Here is a 22,622-nt window from a genome sequence, read left to right as displayed (position 1 = left end):
GCTAACATAGATCAAGGTTCGTAGAAGATACTTTAAAAATGTCTGTTTAATGATTTTCCTATGGACACAGCTGGCATGTAAAATGGTTTACCAAATTTTAGTCTTTTACTCTGTAGTCTCAAATATTTTACCAATAATATTCACAATTTAACTCAAATTCCTGAAAAACAGTACTATAAGTGAAAGGAAGGAATGGAGGTAGGGAGATGATAAGACCTAAGACTAAAAAAGAATAATAAAGTTAGATATACTTTTAGGGATTTTTTAATTTGGGAGTAAAAAAATACATACCAGGTGCTATAGCCCCAGGACTCCAAAATATTGAAGATGGTTTTAGCAATGACAATAAGCAATATGCCTAATTTATAAGAAATAGGATGACTTGATAAAATGAAGAAGAGTTGAGAAGGAACTGGAGCTACAGTTAAGGAGCGAATTTTGCAAGCATTCATCCATGTATTTAATTTATTCCTTTCTCTGTACTAGAAAGGGTAAGCATAGTTTCAGTGGGGACAGGGGAGTAGGTTGTGGTAGGAGTGAAGGAATAACATACAGGTACATCTACATCCAGTATGGGGTTATGTTTTTGGCAGAAGCAGTCCTGAACTCTTGAAGTTCTGTAAAGCTCTTTGTTATAAGGTCAAGGTAGAAATGGCCTAAATTTATACAACATGGTCTAGTAACTTTTACTCATTATATTATCTAGAAAAGGCTGTAAATACTCTATTTCATCTTGGGGTTGGGTGGATGTGAGGCAGATTATAGTTCTGGTAAAGAACGGACACAGAACAGAAAATACATGTTATTTCCTCCATGAAAGCATATTGGTTTTGTCTATTAATAGGAATAATATTTAGCACAAAAATATAGGTATCTGTAATATAGGTTTGAGGCAAGCTGGCAGCCTAAAACCTTGCATTTAGAAAACTGAAACAACAATCATCTTTCACTGCTGTGTTTATCAGTGTCCTTGATACTGATTAATTAAAAGGAATTAATTAATGAAGTAGGCTGAATGCTGACTATAGGTGATTGCAGTTTCTCCTCTTAACTAGTGAAAAAAATGGAAATTTTAGGGCAGTATAAGTCAAGGACTCAGTACTATATACACTGTAAACAATTAAACAATGTGGAGCTCATTTAAAAATATACCACAATATGAACAAAAGAAAAGAGCAAACATACCCAAAGAATCACAGTCAAGGTCATAAGTGATGGTGGTTCTTTGGAGGACATCTGGTTTTGTTTTCCTCGCATCATTTTTCATTGATTTTTGAATGTCAGGAACACATCTTTCAGCTTTCTGGTTTTGTCTGGCCTTTCCTTTTTCCTTCTCACAAGCCCTAAAAACAAGTATAGTATTTTCTCCTCTAATATAGGTTCTCAAAAAACAAAACCAAAAAACTAAACCCATAAATAAATAAATTCCCTCAGATAAAGCTTTTTTTCCCAAGCAGATTACCTTTAATCTTTACACTATTTAAGCTTTCATGGCTTCTACCCTTTTCCTCCCACAAAGAACTTATGTATGACATCTTAAGTCAAAATATTCAAATATGACTTTTTAAGTTCTTACTATCTTCACTTTTGTATTTCCTATTTAAGCTGATACAAGAAAATAGCAGGACAAATTCTGCCAGCCACCTGTTCTTGTAAATAAAGTCTACTGAAACACAGTCATACTCATTCATTTCTGTACTGTCGATGTCACTTTTCCACTACAAAGGCAGAGTCAAGTAGCTGTGACAGAAGCAGCATACCCATGAAAATACTATCGACCCTTTACAGGAGAAAGCTGCCAGCTGATATTATATGTCATTACACTGTGATGAAATTAATTTACACAACCTAAAGAGTTTTTAAGGTTAAGAATTAATCAAATTCTTGTTTGTTTTCCCAGTGCTGATACAGAGTCGGCTAAGCAGATGACACTTTGTAACAACTGAGGAAATGAATGAAAGGAAAAGGACCGAGAATGTCAGACTCCTGTTTATAGCTACATGCCTCTTAAAGGGTAGGTGATTACAGATGACTCCTTAAATATGTCAAAGGTTTAATTTTTCTTTTAGATTTATTCCACATGACAGAAGTTCCAGTAAAGTATTACTGCCTTCTGAAAATCTAAGGTCAAAGATAGCTCAAAATGGACATTCCCAAAAGCAGAACTTAAAAGCACTTTCCATTGGTTATATCAGTATATACATTTGTAAAGGCTCATCAAATTTTATACCTACAATGGGTGGTTTATCAGATGTAAATTATACATCAGTAAGATTGTTTTTTAAAAATTAAAAGATGGACTGACTTCCCTAGTGGCACAGTGGATAAGAATCCAATGCAGGAGACATGGATTCCATCCCTGGTCTGGAAAGATTCCGCGTGCCTGGGAGCAACTAAGCCTACACGTCACAGCTACTGGGCCTGCGTGCGGCAACTACTGAAGCCCGTGCACCTGGAGGCCGCGCTCCGTAACAAGAGAAGCCACCACGCTGAGAAGCCCGCGCATGGCAACTGAAGAGTAGCCCTCACTCTCTATAATTAGACAAAGCCCATGCATAGCAAGGAAGACCCAGCGCCACCCAAAAAAGAAACAACCCTTGTTTTAAAAGTTAAAAACTACTTTACCTTAACTGTTCTAAAAAATTGTCAATGTACTCTTTCCATTTTTCTGGAAATCCAAACATAAATTTCCTTATGAGATATTTTGGATAACCTATTTATAAACAAACAGAAGTTATCTGAAAGGCTAGATTTTAAACTGATGTCATTCATTTATTAAATAATTTAAATATATACACTATTGCTTACTGTGTGCCAGGCACACAGTGCCTGTGCTGAGGAATTCAGCAGTTAACAACAACAAAAAATCTGCAAAAAAAAATCTGCCTTCATGAAAATTGCCTTCTAAACAGAAAGCAAACCAGTAAGTAATATATCTCATTTGTTAGAGTGGTCATTTATGCTATGGAGAAAAATTATGCAGTTAAGAGGAATAGCAGTATCAGTCTGTTCATTTTAGGGGAGGAGAAAGGGGGGGGCAGGCAGCATTTCAGAAAAGGACAGACAAGTTCTCACTGAAATAGCATCATTTGAGTAAAGCCCTGAAGTACAGGAAGTGAGCAATGTGGCAATATGGGGTTAAAGCACTGGAAGCAGAGGGAACAAAGGGAAAGGCTATGAAGCAAGAGGATGCCTGGCTTGTTTGTAGAACCACAGAGATTGGTGTAGCTGAAGTGAAATGAAGAGAGGCAAGAACTAGGAGGCCACTTAGTACGCAGATGGGTAACAGAGGCAGCTGGGAGAGATTTTAAAGCCTTGGCGTCATTTTATGGACCGGATCTTTTACTTTGGGTGAGATAGGAAGTTATAGAAAATTTCTGAGTGGAGGAGCCAAAGAGTATGACTTACTTTTTAACAGGACTGAATTAGTTGTTATTTTGAGAACAGTCTGTGGAAGTACATGGAGAAGATCAGGTTTTTGACATATTAACTCTGAGACGCCTGTAGACAAACTAGTGAAGATGTCAAATGAAGAGACAAAAAATGAATAAAAAAATATGAAATCAGCACAGCACTGAGTATAGAAAGAGCCCTAGTCTATTCCATTATTTAGAGGCAAAGAAGAAAGAAAAGTAAGCAAAGAAACTATGAAGGAACAGGGAGTGAGGCAGTATGAAATATGGTATTCCAGAAGCCAAGTATTTCAAGAAGGTAGGTGTGATTACCGTGTCAAGTGTACAGTGGATTTAGCAATGTGGGGGCCACTGGTGACTTTGATAAGGGCTGTTGCAGTGAAGAACTGAGGATGAAGGAGAGACTAAAGGGAATTCAAGAAAAAAGATGGAAAAGAATTCAAGAGGAAATAGATCTAAGTATAATGAATTGTCTGAGCCGTTTTGCTGTCAATGAGAGCAATAGTGGCTGAAAGAAGTGTGGTTAAAGGAGGGTTTGCCCTCACCCTATTTTTTTAAGGAATAACTGACACACAGCACAGTGTAGTTTAAGGTATACAGCATGATGGCTTACTAATATATATCTTCCCAAATGATTACAATAGTTAATATCTACCATCTCCTACAGATACAATAAAAAGGAAAAAAGCAATTTTAAAATTTATAAATAAGAGATGAAGATTTAACATCTAAACCTCTCCTTCCAAATCCTCTTCCCACATTTTTACAATACTTTTAACTATATCAAAAATTATTGTATCATAACAATGTGAATATTGTTCACTGCAGAACCCTTCATCCCTGTGACTCATTTATAACTAGAATTCTGTATGTTTTAATCTCCCTCACCTAGTTCACTCATTCCCTGATCCCTCTCCCTTCTGGCAAGCATCTGTTCTCTTTATCTGTGACTCGATTTGTGTTTTGACTTGTTCATTTGCTGTGGTTTTTGGATTCCATATACAAGTGGAATCATACAGTGTTTATCTTTCTCTGATTTCACTTAGTTTAATACCTGTAGGTCCCTCCATGTTGTCACAATAGTAAGATTTCATTCTTTAAGGCTGAATAATATTCTTTTGTATATGTATACACCTCATCGTCTTTATGCACTCATCCATCAGTAGACACTTAAACGGTTTTGGTATCTTGTCTATTATAAATAATGCTGCAGTAGACACAGGCATGCATTTATCTTTTCAATTACTGTTTTTGTTTTCTTCAGAAAAATACCCCAAAGTGGACTGCTGGATCATATGATAGTTCTATTTGACTAATTTTTTGAGGAACCTCCACAGTTTTCCATAGTGGTCATACCAATTTACTTTCTCACCAACATGGCATAAGGGTTCCCTTTTCTCCATAACCTCACCAATGCATGTTATTTCTTGTCTTTTGGATAATAGCTATTCTGACAGGCATGAGGTGGTATCTCATTGTGCTTTTGATTTGCATTTCCCTGATGATTAGTGATGTTGAGCATCTTTGTTTGCCATCTGTATATCTTCTTTCGGAAAATACTTATTCAGCTCTTCTGCCCAACTTCTTAAAAAATTATTTTACTGCACCAGGTCTTAGTTGTGGCATGTAGGATCTTTCATTGCAGCTTATGAACTCTTAGTTGCAGCATGTGGGATCTAGTTCCTTGATCAGGGATTGAACCCAGGCCCCCTGCGTTGGAAGCATGGAGTCTTAGCCACTGGACAACCAGGGGAGTCCCCTGCTCATTTTTTAATAGGACTGTTTCTTTTTGTGATGTTGAATTGTATGAGTTCTTTGTGTATTTTGGGTATTAATCCCTTATCAGCAATGTAGCTTGCAAATATGTCCTCCTACTCAGTAGGTTGCTTTATCATTTTGTTGACAGTTTCTATTCCTGTACAAAAGTTTTTTAGTTTGATGTTGTCCCATTTGTTTATTTTTTGGTTTTTGTTGCCTTTGCCTGGGGAGACAGATCTAGAAAAATATAGCTAAGGCATCTGTCAAAGGGTTCACTATGTTTTCTTCTAGGAGTTTTATGGTTTCAAATCGTACATTTAAGTCTAATCCATTTTGAGTTTATTTCTGGACACAGTGTGAGGAAGTACTCTAGCTTCTTTTGCATGCAGTTATCCAGTTTTCCTAGTATCACTTACTGAAGAGGCCGTCATTTCCCCCATTATATTCTTACCTCCTCTGTTGTAAATTAATTGACCAAATACATGTAGGTTCATTTCTGGGGTCTCTATTCTGTTTAGTTGATCTATGTGGCTGTTTTGGTGCCAGTATCACACTATTTTGATTACTGTAGCTTAGCAGCATAGTTTGAATTCAGGGAGTAGGATACCTTTAGCTTTGTTATTTAAGTATTTAGGTGTTCCGAGGTTGGGCACCTGTATATTTACAATTGTTATAGCTTTTTTTTTGTTTTTGTATTGATCCCTTTACCATTATGTAATATTCTTCTTTGTATTCTATTACAATCTTTGTTTAAAAGTCTGTTTTGTCTAATACAAGCATTTCTAACTTGGTTTCATTTCCATTTACATGGAATACCTTTTTCCATCCCTTCACTTTCTGTCTTTTATTTTTAGATTTGAAAGGAGTCTCTTTGTTTTTGTATCCATTCAGCCACTCTGCTGTGTCTTTGGATTGGGAGCATTTGGTCCATTTACACTTAAAGTTACATTTAAAGTAGTTATAGCTGTTTTAGTAACTGTTTTCTGGTTGTGTTTGTAGTTTTTTATTCCTTCTTTTGATGACTATCTTTTGTGTTACCTTTGGATTCCTTTCTCTTTTGTGTGTATGTGTATGTATATCTAGTATAGATTTTTGGTTTGTGATTACCATTAGGTTACTATATAACATATATATATGATTATTTTAAGTTGATGATCTCTTAAATACAAATACATTCTAACAACCTTGATTTTTTTACACAAAAGAGAGTGTTTCGTTTTGGTTTTCTTTGTGATGGAAGGGAGAATTACTAGAGTGATATTTTTGAGTAAAAGAGGGTCAGAACTAAAGTATAAACAGGTTGACACAGACAGGAACGTGGGAGGCTTGCCCAATAAAAGCAGGTACAAATACAAGCAGATAAGAGATGTGGCAGAAAAGTTCTCTTTTGATTGTTCCTGTTGCTCAAGTCTTCTCCTTGTTCCCCCACCCACCAAGCTGAGAGGAAGGCAGGAGAGATATAGAAATACAAAATAGTCATCGAGGATGATGGGGGAATGAATGGATTAGGGACCTACAGTAGGATACCAAGTGGCCACAGTTTGTTGCTGGTAGTCATAGATTTAAAGTAGACTACTCAGGTGTGTTTTTCTTTAGTCACATTAGCTGTGTACTAGGCATAGACAGGAGAAGGCAATGGCACCCCACTCCAGTACTCTTGCCTGGAGAATGCCATGGGCAGACGAGCCTGGTAGGCTGCAGTCCATGGGGTCGCTAAGAGTCAGACACGACTGAGCGACTTCACTTTCACTTTTCACTTTCATGCACTGGAGAAGGAAATGGCAACCTACTCCAGTGTTCTTGCCTGGAGAAACCCAGGGATGGGGGAGCCTGGTGGGCTGCCATCTTTGGGGTCACACAGAGTCAGACACGACTGAAGCGACTTAGCAGCAGCAGCAGCAGGCATAGACAGAAAATAAGATTGTATCAGGACTAGGGTTATGCCGGGCAGGCTTAACAAAAGAGGAATTAGGGAGCTAAATTATATTCTTCTAGCCAGTTCCTCACAAATAAGGAACATTTCATTTGAATATTTTTGAAATAACTGAACTTAAACTGTCAATAACAGTAAATCATAATAAAGGATCAACATATATAATAGTTTTACATAATTTTGGCAGTATTTTTTAATTTTTAGTGTTGACATGTAATTTTAAAGCACCTAATTAAAAGCAAAAATATGGTTTGAAATATGGTTAATTATTTCACTTAGTAAAGTAATTCTTCCAATTAGTAATGACAGTCATTACCTGCTTCTTTCATGGAAATTTGGTCTATCATTCCTTTTAGTACATAAATGTTGCCTGATAAAGTTCTAAGTTTGTTGTGCTTAATCCGTTCTACAATTACATTACTGTGCCAATATATGTTGGTGATGTCTCTAGGAGAAAAAAAAAGCTTAGTTAAAGCCAAAATATTCACATTTTACCAAGAGTCACAATGTACACATGTAATAAAGTTGTAACAGGAATAAATTTGCACTCCAGCTACAATGCTATCAATCTAATTACAAAACATTTGAGGGCCAAACACTGCAACAGAACTCAACCTCTTGGCTAATGTGAACCTGAGTAACAAGAAACTGTACTATGGCCAAACCATGTGGCTAGTATAAAATGTATCATTAGCAAGAAAGCAAGGAGTTCTCTAAATATCTTGTGGTAATAAAGCTCACAACTCTGTCTCAACTGATGCCAAACCGCCAAAGGATGGTTTCCCTGTCACTCTCCTCAGGGCCTATGCTGAGTTAGATTTCAAGCAGTTATATTGTTTGAATTATTCTACTCTTGTGTTCCCCCCCACCACCATATAGCCAAATGTCTTTTTTTTTTTAGCCAAATGTCTTTACCTTCCTCTTTAGAAAGTACCAAAAGAGGTTCCAATTGTGAAAAAACAAACCGCAGCATCAAACTACTGACCCATAAATCTACTCTTTATATTTCTCTACATGAAGCCAAGAATAAATATAGAGAAAACAAAATTTTAAAATATATTAGATAAATGAACATTCTGACTCATTAGATTAGTAATAAACATTCTAAATATAAGCATAATAAATGAGAAAGTTAAGGTCATTTAGTTTGGTCAAATGGAACTAAACTCATATGTTATACTTTAACACAATATTCTCACATCCTCTGTTCTTTTTTGGGTTTCCCTTGTGGTTCAGCTGGTAAAGGATGCCCCTACAATGCGGGATACCTGGGTTCAATCCCTGAGTTGGGAAGATCCCCTGGAGAAGGGAAAGGCTACCCACACTAGTATTCTGGAATAGAGAATTCCATGGACTTAATAGTCCATGGGGTCACAAAGAGTTGGACACGACTGAGTGACTTTCACTATTTTATTTAACAAATATTTAAATAGTACTCAAGCACTGTTCTTGAAATCTTATAAATATTAACGTATTTAACCCTCAAATAATTAAAAAAGTAGGTCATGTTATATCATCATTACACAAATGAAGAAAATGAGACTGAAAGAGGGTAAGTAATTGGCCTAAGTCATACAGCCAGTAAGCAGTAGTAATGCTGCTGCTGCCAAGTCGCATCAGTCGTGTCTGACTCTGTGCGACCCCATAGACGGAGGCTCACCAGGCTCCCCCGTACCCGGGATTCTCCAGGCAAGAACAGTGGAGTGGGTTGCCATTTCCTTCTCCAATGCGTGAAAGTGAAGTCGCTCAGTCGTGTCCGACTCTTAGTGACCCATAGACTGTAGCCTACCAGGCTACTCCGTCCATGGGATTTTCCAGGCAAAAGTACTGGAGTGGGTTTCCATTGCCTTCTCTGGCAGTAGTAATGGGATTCCAACAAAGGCAATCAGTGCTGCCTCTGGATATTAAGGAAATGAGTGGGTGCAAGGCAAGCAAGAAATAAGGTGAGCAAGGCAGATTTTATATACTCATAAACTTTCAGGTAAGTATCTCTAAACATGATACAGTGTACTGTTTTATTACAACCTTTTATTACATTTTTTTTTTAACCACTAAGAAAATTGGTTTTGAAGAACAGGAAATGGGACTAGCAAAGCCCACTTAGGCAAAGCCCACTTACCAAAGGATGCTTTCATTTTAGGGAAAACCATAAAGTGCCAGTGATTACTTAACATGTAGCAGTGTGGCACTGCTAAATAATTTTGATTTCTTTCCTGGATCAGTAAATACATATCTGGTTTTGGTTTTCCCAACTTAGATGTGAGACTCTGGACTGAAATGCATGCCGTAAACGTTAACTACAAGCAATCATTATCACTAAGCAGATAATCCCAGCCCACTTCATAGAACCTCTGAAAAAATAAAGCACTGTTCATGCAAATTTGAGCGTCACTATTTTAAAAATAATGTGAGTTAACAAATTTCTTGCAAAAGCAAGAAAGCTAGTTACAATCAAAATGGTCATACTCATTTTACTTTTCTGCCATCAGTTTATAACCTCGTTAGAAAGTCTTTCTTTTACAGCAAGATGCGATTTGTCATGTATCTCCTTGTAAGTTCTTACACACAAATATTCTTATTACAGATTTTACTAGAAGAATACTGAAAAGTTATACTTACATCAGTTTTCCTTCTACACATATAGCAGTGTTATTATTGATGACTTTAATCATCCATTCCTGTAGCTGGACTACCTGATAAAGCATAAAATGAAGTATATATTATTTCTTATATTACTTGTACCATATGCATTACAAAATCAGTTTACATTAAATTAAAAGAAAAAACTTATACAAGTAATCCAAATGAGTCTTTCGTGTTCATCTATGTAAGAATCACATTCTATTTTATATAGCAATAAGGTAAAAACTTATGCATAATTAAACAAAAGATGGAGACAGACTGAACTGAAGTTGTACTGCAGTTTGTTCTATTAATAAAATCCAGAATCAATTATACCTTAAATATTCTTATGTCAAATATCTTAACCACTAAGGGAAAAAGTCACCTAAAATCTTGAGGTATCCATTAAAATACCAAAGCCACAAAAGACACAATAACTTAGAGAAAACAAGTTAAGTAGTATGCATTTCACCATCACTTTTATCCCTGTATAATTAGAGCATTTTTTTGGAAAAGTTGATTTGGAGTTGCATTTAATTTCCTGTAAACTATAAAGGTGATTGCTAGTAATCTATACTTAGTATTCTATTTCAAAGCAAACATGTGAACAGCTCCTCTAGCCATGAGATTCTCCAGGCAAGAATACTGGAGTGGGTTGCCATTTCCTACTCCAGTGTTACAACAGTAAAACTGCTCAAATCTTTAGATGCTATAATTCCTTTCCCTTTTAACTGCTCTGTTAATAGAACACCAAGAATCAGGAAAAAAAAAAATTTAAGAACAAGAATACCTCAGTATTCATCCCCAAAGGGAGTTGAAGACTATGCAACTAGTGATAGAGCAAAATAAGACTTCACGCATGGGTCTTCTTACTTTTAATCCACTGCTCATTTCACTAGGCCACATTGCCTCTACACTAAATATTAACAAAAACCCAAAATGAACCTGTTAATGAGAGAGCAAAAGAGCTTATGCACTTTAAGAATGAGGGTGAAAACAAGTATTTATCTGCCTTAAAAGTTTTCCTACCTTAATTTTAACTCCATTTGTAATAGTTTGGCTTGTACTTGGAGAAGGGTTCCAAGCATTTCTTTTTGATCTCTGAGGTATTGTTATATGAAATCGTGGAGTTGCAAGCACAATTTTACAAGTATCATTCATGGAACCTGTAAAATCAGTCTCTCTGTGCATTGTTTTCTCATTTCCTTCCTTAATTTCCTGTTTTGAAGTGTCTTCTGCTGTAATCTTACTATCATCGGAAACCAGTAATTGACCACCATTCTCAACATCAGGACCACAAAGAGTCTCAACAGTGGTATTTGGGGACTTTTCACAGGTAGAATCAATGTCTTCTAAAACAAACGTGTCCTTTTTGGATTTATTGGTTGCAACTGTATTCTCCTTTGAGTGAAGAATTTGTCTAGCCAGCTGAGCTCTAGTTAGTGCCCTGTTTGCAGCTGCAACATTTTTATGTTCTTGGTTCAGAACTGGAAGCTCTGCAAAAAATACAAAACCAAACCAAATTTATAGACGGATAATATGAAATGAAAAGAGAACAACAGAAAAATTTAAAACTTTTAATTGCCTACACAGGGAAAATAATTATCTAGAACATTTAACCATACATTCAAATAACAAACTAAAAACAAAACAAAAAGCACTTTACCATAAGTTAAATTGTGCAGAGGCAACTTCTTTTCCTGCTGATATTTAATCTTTTGCTTGACCGGCACAAAAATATTACTTGATGATTCCAGAGGAACTTCTTGGACTGAGGTTGAGTTTTCTTTTTTTAAAGAAAGAAGTTGTATTAGTCAATAAGAGAAAAAAAATACCTTTAAAAATCTTGGAATAAAGACTTAAATTGAGTAGTGATCAGACCAACAGAGTATATACTTTAATATATGACAGTTATATTAAGTTTTTGCCTTTTATTATCTCATATCTTCAATGCACTCTCTATACCTGTATTATGCTGAGAGAGAATTTTTTAAAAACTTCTCCACATTACCTGTCAGCTCTAGACACAAGTATACTACTGGACTTAGAAGCCTAGAGATCTGGAATAAAATTCTGGTGCTGTCACAAATCAGATATGTTTATGTCAAAGTCATATATCAAGTGCCATCCTGTCTTGAAATTCTGATTTTGCTTCTGGTTGTTGGAAATTTCTAAAATATGGATGAACAGTTGTAACAGGTTTAAAAATCAAAATGTTGAGATTCAGTAGCAGACTAAGTCATAATTTATACTTCTTTGACATCCCTTTAGCAGGTCTTCAAAGACATAAATTTGGTAGGCTTATCACCAGACAAACAGGAACTAATAGCACTGCTTATATTTTATTCTGCTTTACATCCTAGATGGTTAAAGTTTTGTATTTTGAATATAGAAATGAGTTTCTTTCAAATAAAAAGGGGAAGGTAATAGATTTAAAATTTGTACCAGTGACACAAAGACAGAAATATAGATCAATGGAACAGAACAGAAAGCCCAGAGATAAATCCATGAACCTATGGACACCTTATCTTCGACAAAGGAGGAAAGAATATACAATGGAAAAAAGACAACCTCTTTAACAAGTGGTGCTGGGAAAACTGGTCAACCACTTGTAAAAGAATGAAACTAGAACACTTTCTAACACCATACACAAAAATAAACTCAAAATGGATTAAAGATCTAAATGTAAGACCAGAAACTATAAAACTCCTAGAGGAGAACATAGGCAAAACACTCTCCGACATAAATCACAGCAGGATCCTCTATGACCCACCTCCCAGAATATTGGAAATAAAAGCAAAAATAAACAAATGGGACCTAATGAAACTTAAAAGCTTTTGCACAACAAAGGAAACTATAAGCAAGGTGAAAAGACAGTCCTCAGATTGGGAGAAAATAATAGCAAACGAAGCAACAAAGGATTAATCTCAAAAATATACAAGCAACTCCTGCAGCTCAATTCCAGAAAAATAAATGACCCAATCAAAAAATGGGCCAAAGAACTAAATAGACATTTCTCCAAAGAAGACATACAGATGGCTAACAAACACATGAAAAGATGCTCAACATCACTCACTATCAGAGAAATGCAAATCAAAACCACAATGAGGTACCATTACACACCAGTCAGGATGGCTGCTATCCAGAAGTCTACAAGCAATAAATGCTGGAGAGGGTGTGGAGAAAAGGGAACCCTCTTACACTGTTGGTGGGAATGCAAACTAGTACAGCCTTTATGGAGAACAGTGTGGAGATTTCTTTAAAAACTGGAAATAGAACTGCCATATGACCCAGCAATCCCACTCCTGGGCATACACACCGAGGAAACCAGATCTGAAAGAGACACGTGCACCCCAATGTTCATCACAGCACTGTTTATAATAGCCAGGACATGGAAGCAACCTAGATGCCCATCAGCAGACGAATGGATAAGGAAGCTATGGTACATATACACCATGGAATATTACTCAGCCATTAAAAAGAATTCATTTGAATCAGTTCTAATGAGATGGATAAAACTGGAGCCCATTATACAGAGCAAAGTAAGCCAGAAAGATAAAGACCATTACAGTATACTAACACATTATATGGAATTTAGAAAGATGGTAATGATAACCCTATATGCAAAACAGAAAAAGAGACTCAAATGTATAGAACAGACTTGTGGACTCTGTGGGAGAAGGCGAGGGTGGGATGTTTCAAGAGAACAGCATCGAAACATGTATATTATCTAGGGTGAAACAGATCACCAGCCCAGGTTGGATGCATGAGACAAGTGCTCGGGCCTGGTGCACTGGGAAGACCCAGAGGGATCGGGTGGAAAGGGAGGTGGGACGGGGGAACGGGATAGGGAACACATGTAAATCCATGGCTGATTCATGTCAATGTATGACAAAAACCACTACAATATTGTAAAGTAATTAGCCTCTAACTAATAAAAATAAATGGAAAAAATAAATAAATAAAATGTAGCAGTGCTAGTAGTAGTATTGTTAAAAAAAAAAAATTGTACCAGTGAAGGAAAAACTGAATTATTTTATATGTTTAATTTCAAATATTATACTTGAAAAAACTGGTAGTGATTACCCTTTAATATGTATGTTGCTTTACCCTTATAAACCTCAATATAAAGATTTTATTATAATGACATGTCATAAAAGATAGATAAGTTTCTATTTCTTTAAATCATTCTACTAGAAATGGCAGGGCAATGTAGTACAGATAAGTAGACAATTCAATCATATGCAACATGGTACAGAACACAGGCCATTTATTTCAGTTCAGGGATCCATGTAGGGACTCTCCAAAAGATCTCTGAAATTATATACAATATCTGTGTTTGTATATATATGTATTTTCTAGGAAGTCAGCAGATTCTGAAAGCAGTCAGTTATGTCTTCCTCTCTCTAATCCCAGTTTACATATAAAACATGCTATAATGTACATTATTTCTCTTGCTTCTCCCTTTTCTCTTAGACTGTATGAGATTATTTGTATATTCACCTACCTCCATCCTAAGCTCCCTTAGAAAACTGCTTTTGTGTCAAAATACATCACTATCTTTGAAATGCAACAATACACCCACAATCTATTATGTAAGCAGTTAAGAGCATGAGCTTTCTAATAGATATCTGTATTTAATTCTCAGCTTATCACTTACTTACTACCTGTGAGACACATAGCAGACGTTAATTTATTTAAAAGCTCCATTTCCTAGACTATTAAATGAGCATATATCCATAGTGTTTGCTGAAAGGAGCAAATGAGATAATGCACGTAAAGTATCTTTATCAATTACTGGCTTCTGAAGATACCATTCTGGTTTTTCTTCCTCATCTCAGTGGCTTTCACGACTTTCTGCTCTTTATTCTACCTTCTAAATTTCAGGGTGCCCCGGAACTTATCCTTAAATGTTTTCTCTGGAAACATTTCAACATACACAGTTTTTTCAAGTATAATATACTTACTCCTTGATGATCCCATCTAATCTCACAGCTTTAAATACCATTTAGGTGCTAATGACTCCAAATGTATTTCTCAGGTAGGCCATTTCCCTAAATTCCAACTAATTTTTTTCAACAGCCTAATGCACATCTATACTTCAATTTTTAACAGACATATCAAAATTAACATGACAAGAAACATAATTACTGAGTCCTCAAAACTATTCCACCTCTGTCTGCCCCACCTCAGTTAAACTGCTCCATCCTTCCAGTTACTTGAGCAAAAAAAAACCCAAACCAAACCAATCACCAGGTCATCCTTTATACCTCTCTTATATTCCACATTCCCATCTCTCAACATGTATCTGGAGGGACTTCCTTGGTGGTCCAGTGGCTAAGACTCTACGCACTCCCAACGCAGGGGGCCTGGGTTTGATCCCTGCACAGGGAGCTAGATCCCACATGCCACAACTAAAAGATCGTATGTGCCACAATTAAGACCCTGTGCAGCCAAATAAATAAATAAAATATTAAAACAAATTAACACCCACCCCCCACCCCCCCACCCCCACCCCACCCCACCCCCCCCCCGCCAAAACCAAAATCTATCTGGAATTCAGCAACTCCTTATTATCTCCACTGCTACCACCTGACCAAGCCAATGCCATCTCTTACCTGGAATACTAAAATAACTATTTCAAATTAACAGCTAGAGTGATACTTTTAAAATATAAGTCAGACTGCGACATTCCTCTGCTCAAAACCCTCTAGCGGCTCCTTAATTTGCTTACAACAAAAACCCAAACCCTTATATTTACCTATAAGGCCCTTATAGGACCCTCCTAAAAGACACATTACCTGACCCTCTCCTTATTTATCCCCTCCTCCCCAGCTGCCCACTCACTCCTTGGTCATCTCCTAGCTAGTCTGCATGCTTCTATTTCAGGGCACTTGTACCAGCCGCAAGATACCTATCTGCATCTATCGCTTCCTTCAGTTTTTTTGGCTCAAATATCACCTTTTCATTGAAACACTGACCACCCCATGAAAAATTAAAACCTGCTCCAACTCTCCCCATCATGCTTACTCTGCTTTCTCTTTCCAGACCATTTCTATTATAATTCTAAAAAATACTTATTTAATGATCTGTCTGCCACCACCTGAATATAAGCTAGCTTCATGAGGGCAGAGATTTTTGTTCATTTTGCTCACTGCTGTTCCCTGAGTACCTAAAAGTGTCAGACATAATAAACACTAAACACAGTATAGCATTTTAACCAACACATAATAAAACTAACCTCTTAGTGAACTGTTTTCTGGCTGGAATGATTTGTTGTTTTCCTTTTCTTCACAGAGGTAGGTATGCTTTAATATTCTTTCCTCAGCTCCATTAGGAGTGAAACTTTCATTTTGTGTTGGTTCCAAAAAACTGTTTCCTGATGCTTCTTCTTGCTTGCCGCGTAGGACTTTTTCTTTCATTCTTTGAAATATTTTTCCTGGTGATTCATAGCTTGCCTTATTTTTAAATTCATCCTTGTTGGGCTTTATAGCACTGATATCAAGAGAACTGTTAGAAGTGGTAGCCTCCACTAGCATGGTAGACTGAAATACATTTTTATTATTAAAAACTGCCATTTCTACAAACTGACTCTTTTTATGATTATTCAGTTTTAAAGCGGATTTCTGATATTTCACCAAGTCTTTTACAGGAGTAAGTGTGCCTGAAGGAATGCTGTCAAAAAAGATCGCATGCATGGGCATATTTCTTTGAGAAGATGTATCTGAAGACAGGTGAATTCCTGGATGTTTCAAAGGTGTTGCAATCATCTTGATAAACAGAAGCAACAAATTCCCTCTAACAGAAAATTCACACAATTTTCAGGATAGACCTTCAGCAGGGGGCCAGAGGAACCTGCAGTTCAATGTGAAATCAATTTTTATCATGCTTCTGTACAGAAAAAGTTAAGTTTGTTTTCCATAATAACATTATACAAAATAAAAGGTTTAATTGGTTCATAACAACACTGGATAATCTATACCTCACAAAGCAGACTAAGATTTTATATTTTTGTTAAAGTTTCATTTATTTTTTTTCAGTGATAAAACAGTTTTGTTTTTAAATTTATTCTCTGCAAAAAAGCAGCTTCCACCAAGTCTTCTACTTTATCACTCTAAGAGCAGAATTTTTAATATTTGTTTTTGAAATTTACTTGAACCTCAAGTCCTGGAGGTTCCAATCTAATATTTGCATCAAAAAACATTAAATGACAACTGCATATAGCAATAAATTATGAAAAGATTAAGTTTCACAAATATGATTTTTCCTTTTAGGAACTTAAATTTTAAGGCAGCAACTACATGACATATCCTAATGAAGGTTAAAAATCCATTCAATTTTTAAGTTAACAATCTCCAATCCTGATTTCTGTTATGCTGCAGAACTTTTTAATGTGAGATTTTAGTTTTAAAAAAAAGACCTCAAGTCAAAAGTAGATTATATTCATTATAATTTTCTAAACATTTAAAAAATAAATAAATAAACATTTACTGCTGCTTAGAATTTTTAGAGGAAATTATGTACTTGGGCATACATGGTCTTAGACTTGTTTTAGCTTGTTTCTTACATATAAATTTTATTTCCCACACCTACACATTTCTAGGTGATGAACCATACAGTTGGTAAATTAATACAATATTTTAACCTAAAGGAGCCTAGAACTTATAAGTCTAGATTTACAGCATCTCTTATCACTGAATTTATAACTATTTCAATCAGTCTTTGTTCATACAAACATAAGAAATGTATTTCAGAAAATATAAATTCATTCAGACCAAAGACATCAAGTATCTTTATCTACAGCAACTTCTGCAAGAAATATACAAGTTAAAAATTCACATACAAACTACCATTTTATTTGATATTTTATAAGAGAAAAAAAGAAGGAAATATTCCTCAATAACAAGAGCTGACAAAGACACCCAGTATCTTAGAAATGGCACAAAACCCACTGAATTCAGCAAATATGTATTAGCGCATATATTCATGCATTTGGCAAGATATTAGTGACAGGAATCCTGTGCTTGGAGTTATAATATAATACTCACTGGCCATTCAGTTTAAGTTCTCAAAAACAAAAATGAATAAACTGGGACAACTGCATGGAAAGATGGCAAAGTATGTGAAGGTTTACACAATCTCATTTCTTTAGAACCTAATGAAATGCTCAACAATAAGTATAAACTGCTAGTAAATTAGAAGAAATAAGAACATCCAGTCTGTAGTACAATAGTTTCTCCCTCCCCACCTTCTCCCAGGGGGATACATTCCAAGACCACCAGTCAATGCCTGAAATTATGGATAGTGCCAGAGCCATACTATATATACTGTTTTTCCCTTTACATACATACCTATGGTAAAGTTTAATTTGTAAATCAGGCAGAGTAAGAAATTAACAATAGTAAAACAATTATAACAATATACTGTAATAAAAGTTATGTGAATGTCACCTCACCCAAAACACAAATTCAATGCCTTTTCCACTTCACAAAGCATTTATCACGCACTGTAGCTGTAACTTTTGCAGTTTTGGGGGTCAACAGCTAAACCCGCATGCATTTCTTTTTCCTTCTTCACAAATAGGAGATTCATTTTTATCCAGACCTCGGCAATCTCAGCATACAATTTTTTTCCTCATTAAGTCAAAAGCTTTCACCTTTTCACTTAAAGGAAGCAATTGCCAGCAGCACTACTCTTGTGATTTGGGACAACTGCTAAGTAAAATTAGGGTTACCTACACACAAACACTATACTTCAACAGTCCATCTGAGGACTGCTAAGTGACTAGTGCATGGGGTATGCTGGACAGAGGGGTGGTTGACATTCCTAGAAGGACAGTGTGAGATTTCATTATGCTCTTAAGAAAATCATGCAATTTATTTATTTTTAATTGTTTTTATTGGCATATACTTGCCTTACAAACTTGTATTAGTTTCTGCAAAGTGAATCAGTTATACATATACATATATCCATTCTTTTTTACATTTCCTTCCTATTTAGGTTCCTTCTAGGACTGGAGAAGACAAGGTGAACTCTAAAATGGTATGTTTGTGCCTTCATTAAATGCTTAAAACTATTTGAAAAATCTAATACTTAAAATTTACTCTGAAAACTGACATGCTGATATACTAGAGAAAAATTGCTATTTATTCAAAATAAAGACTCAGGCATGGGAAAATCAGCTGTAAGTATGAAAAAGTAGCTATGAGTATCTAGAGTATCTAGAAAGCTGAACAACTGTTATCATGTATATAATACTGAATTTAACTTTTATTCTTCTTCGTAAGAAGACATAAAAAATTCTAGGAATTTACTGCTGTGGTAGTAACATTAATAATAATTACAATGGAATGGGTCAAAACTCCCAAGGCACACTAACCAAAACGGGGAGAGAGAGTTGGGAAAAAATGAGAGAAATAGTAAGTTAACTAACAAATGATATACTTGGAAAAAAGTGCAGCACACAACAACATATTGAGTTGGTCATAGAATTTGTTTGGTTTTTCCTGTAAGGTGGTTCTAGTAGAGCTTATTTGTCTTTAACTTCATTCAAAACAGTTCTGTCAGATTGTATTGTGACAGATGTCATTCACAATGCATTAAAATAAAAAAAAAAAGATTAGTGAACTTTTGTGTAGCCATTTTAATATTAAAAATGGAAGAAAAAGGCCACATTTCTGGCACATTATGCTTTATTATTTCAAGAAAGGTGGAAACACAACTGAAATGCAAAAAAAAAAAAAAAAGATTTGTGCAGTGTATGGAGAAGCTACTGTGACTGATCAAACATCAAACCTGTCAAAAGTGGTTTGCAAAATTTTGCGCTGGAGATTTCTTGCTGGACAAATGCTCCCTGGTACAATAACCATTTGAAGTTGATAGCGATCAAACTGAGACATTGAGAACAATCAACATTATGCCATGTGGGAGATAGCTGACATACTCAAAATATCCAAATCAAGCACTGAAAATCTTTTGCACCAGTTTGGTTATGTTAATCCCTTTGATGTTTGGGTTCCACATAAGTTAAGCACAAAAGCACTTCTTGACTGTATTTCTGCCTGTGATTCTCTGAACTGTAACAAAAACATTCCATTTTTAAAACAAATTGTGATGTGTGATGAGAAGTGAATACTGTACAATAATGTTGAATGGAAGAGACCATGGGGCAAGTGAAATGAACTACCACCAACCACACCAAACGCGATGTGTATGTAGTGGGGTTGGAAAGGAGTTCCCTATCATGAGCTCAAAGAACTGCTCCCAATTAGACCAACTGAAAGCAGCACTCAACAAAAAGCGTCAGGAATTAGTCAACAGAAAACACAAATTCTTCCATCAGGGTAACACAAGCCTCCATGTTTCTTTGATGGCCAGGCAAAAACTGTTAACAGCTTCTCTGAGAAGTTCTGACTTATCTGCCATATTCACCAGACATTGCATCTTCAGATTCCCGTTTATTTCAGTCTTTACAAAATTCTCTTAATGAAAAAAATTTCATTAAGGAGGACTATATATGGCATGTGGAAGAGTTCTTTGCTCAAAAAGATAAAAAGTTTTAGGAAGATGGAATTATGAAGTTGCCTGAAAAATGGCAGAAGGTAGTGGAATAAAATGGTGAATATGCTGTTCAATAAAATTCTTGGTGAAAATGAAAAAGGTCTTTCATTTATACTTAGAAACCAAAGGAACTTTTTGGCCAACCCAATGGATAACATTCAAAGAAACCAAATGAATCAATTTAAAGAAATGATCAACATAAAAAATGACCAAAGGACATGAAAGGCATTTAATAGAATACAAATGGTCCATAAATGAGTCAAAATGACACTCTCTTTTACTAATAAATGAAGAGATGCAAATTAAAAGTGAGATTTCTTATGTTTATCAGTTTGGTAAAGGTTAATTTCAAACTATAGGTGTGCATGCCATTGATCAATAAATTCCACTTAAAATTTTTCTTACTGAAACATCTACAAAAGAATGCAAATACGTCTGTGGTAATAATATTCAACATCTACTGCACCTATGTCAGACACTACTTAATCTTACAGCAATTCATAAGAGTTAAGTATTGTTATTATCCCCATTTTGAAGATGAGAAAACTAAGGCATAAAGTGGTTAAGTAACCAGTCCAAGGTCCCACTGGCAATTAAGAGCAGGACTCCAGTCTATCTGATTTCAAAGCCTAAGTTCTTAAACAGGCCCTATACAAGGATGTTCACGGAAGTACTAATTAGAAACAATCTAGATGGCTACCAAAATTCCGCTATTCACTAAAGCACCGGGCTAACTAGAAACAACCTAGACGTCTATCAATATGGGACAAAATTCTGCTTTTGTCATCCATATAACGGAATTCTATGTATTCAATAAAAAGATATACATACACACTCTGACATATAAAGTAGCTGGAATATTATAAGTTTAAAAAGCAGCAGAACAGGATGTACAATTGAATTTGTTAAAAAAAAAAAAAAACAGTATACGCAAAGACGGAAAAATCTGGAATTAAGATATTGTAAAAACTGTAATTGTAAATAGCACTCATCTTTGTAGAGAGGGATGAAGGGGCCTCCGTTTCCTAAATAATTTTATTTACATCTGAAAATGTTTGCAATATGTAATTTAATCAGAAGAAAACACACACTAGATGGATAAATTGTTTCTTTAGCTCTGTGGATCCTGGGTTCCAAGGTGAAGAATCGGGCAGTGACGCACACAATATTTCTATTTGGAAATCTAATTTTTTTTTCTCGAAGTGATTTTAGAACAAAAGCCTAGGGCGCTCATCACTGAAACGAAATCAGAGGGAAAGAGGTCTGCTCTCTTGATAAATCCAGTAGACACGCAGCAAATACACACCGAATGAACCAGTGGTCGTGATACCGCAGCCGAAGACAGAAACGTACAAAAGTCCGCCAGACCGCAGAAAACTGAAGCGCTGGGACTCGCTGCGCCAGAGGGACCGGAGGCAGAAGCTAGGGTAGAGGGTCGGGGAGGCCGTACCTTGGGTGAAGAGCCTGACCGGGCGAGACGGCAGCAGTCTGGGCTCGGCTTCGGGGCAGCGGGGGACCTGGGCGCCCTAAGATCGCGCCTCTGGCCCAAGTCTGCCCCACCCCTCAGCGGCCGAACCCCAGGTGATTCTCACCTTCTCCGCGAGGTTCCCTAACACGAACTATTAGGGAATTCAAATTTGAAGAGCCCGCCCTCCCAGCCAACCCAGGATTGGCGCGCTCAGGAATTGCGTCACCGTGCGTCTCACTGGGACTCCGGAAGCCTGGGGGCGCTTCCCGCCCCGCGTGGGCAATGGCTGTTTCCACAAAAACTGGGTAACCCCAAGCTGCGACAGGTACTGGGCAGGCACCTCTAGTCGTCCTTGGACTTTGTTTCTTCTTCAGAAGAACGCCAGCTTCGCGTTTCGCGGCTCTTCCCGAAATGCTTTGCGGCAGGAAGGCCTACGTCATACGCGCTACTGCGCATCTTACGTTTGGTCCTTCTCGGCTACTCTCTAGCTCTGTGTGAGAATGGTAATAGCTTTTGGTTATTTGTTACTTCCAAGTGTGAGGAATTAGCTTCCTGAATATGTTTAAGAGAGCTTTTAAGTTTTCCCTGGCCGTCAGATATTTGAGGCCGAGAAGGAATGTTTTTTTCTTGAGGGGATAGTGGACTAAATGCAAAGTTATACTTGCAATAGTTATAATTTTTTAACCTAATCATCTCGAACCCTAAAAGCAATTCATCTTGACTTCTGGGTTGCGATGCAGTTTGTTACAGTCGCGTTCAGACTTATCCCAGCCTTAGACTTCGCCCAGTGTACTGTGCTTCCTTCGGCTCGGCGCCCCGGCACGACGCGTTGCGGGCTGGAAACTGTGTAGAATGCCTTATTTCAGTT

At 36.5% G+C, this 22,622-nt stretch overlaps 2 protein-coding genes across 7 annotated transcripts in view; one reads left to right on the top strand and one right to left on the bottom strand.

The window, feature by feature from the left end:
• The window catches only part of FANCM (FA complementation group M), a 98,480-nt gene extending 88,577 nt beyond the window's left edge, over positions 1–9,903 (top strand). For 3 of the 6 annotated variants that reach the window (XM_070477986.1, XM_020881442.2, XM_070477988.1), the window contains one exon: positions 1,901–9,903. In XM_070477986.1, coding sequence (XP_070334087.1) covers positions 1,901–1,946 — 46 coding nt within the window. In that variant the 3' untranslated portion in view covers positions 1,947–9,903. The remainder of the gene's footprint in view (positions 1–1,900) is intronic. The other 3 variants (XR_011491796.1, XR_011491794.1, XR_011491795.1) reach the window with 2 other exon arrangements.
• Positions 2,622–22,229, bottom strand: MIS18BP1 (MIS18 binding protein 1). Its single transcript, XM_070477992.1, has 7 exons — positions 21,737–22,229; positions 15,968–16,581; positions 11,393–11,512; positions 10,756–11,222; positions 9,724–9,797; positions 7,421–7,551; positions 2,622–2,713 (listed from the first exon to the last, which is right to left on the bottom strand). The coding sequence occupies exons 2-7, from the start codon at positions 16,494–16,496 to the stop codon at positions 2,622–2,624; spliced, it is 1,413 nt and encodes a 470-aa protein (XP_070334093.1). The 5' UTR covers positions 16,497–16,581; positions 21,737–22,229.
• Positions 22,230–22,622: the final 393 nt, after the last annotated feature.

This window comes from Odocoileus virginianus, chromosome 16 (assembly GCF_023699985.2).
Source record: "Odocoileus virginianus isolate 20LAN1187 ecotype Illinois chromosome 16, Ovbor_1.2, whole genome shotgun sequence".
In the NCBI taxonomy this organism is placed as follows: domain Eukaryota; kingdom Metazoa; phylum Chordata; class Mammalia; order Artiodactyla; family Cervidae; genus Odocoileus; species Odocoileus virginianus.
The sequence above is the reverse complement of the archived record's forward strand: the minus strand, read 5'-3'. Positions and strand labels throughout refer to the sequence as shown.

Excerpts from the sequence above, each read along its gene's own strand:
- MIS18BP1 (XM_070477992.1), bottom strand. The coding sequence starts at position 16,496 with ATGATTGCAACACCTTTGAAACATCCAGGAATTCACCTGTCTTCAGAT. Across the intron at positions 11,513-15,967 it reads AGAAAACAGTTCACTAAGAG|AAAACTCAACCTCAGTCCAA; the intron begins GTTAGTTTTATT and ends CTTTAAAAAAAG. Across the intron at positions 9,798-10,755 it reads CAAATGGAGTTAAAATTAAG|GTAGTCCAGCTACAGGAATG; the intron begins GTAGGAAAACTT and ends ATGCTTTATCAG.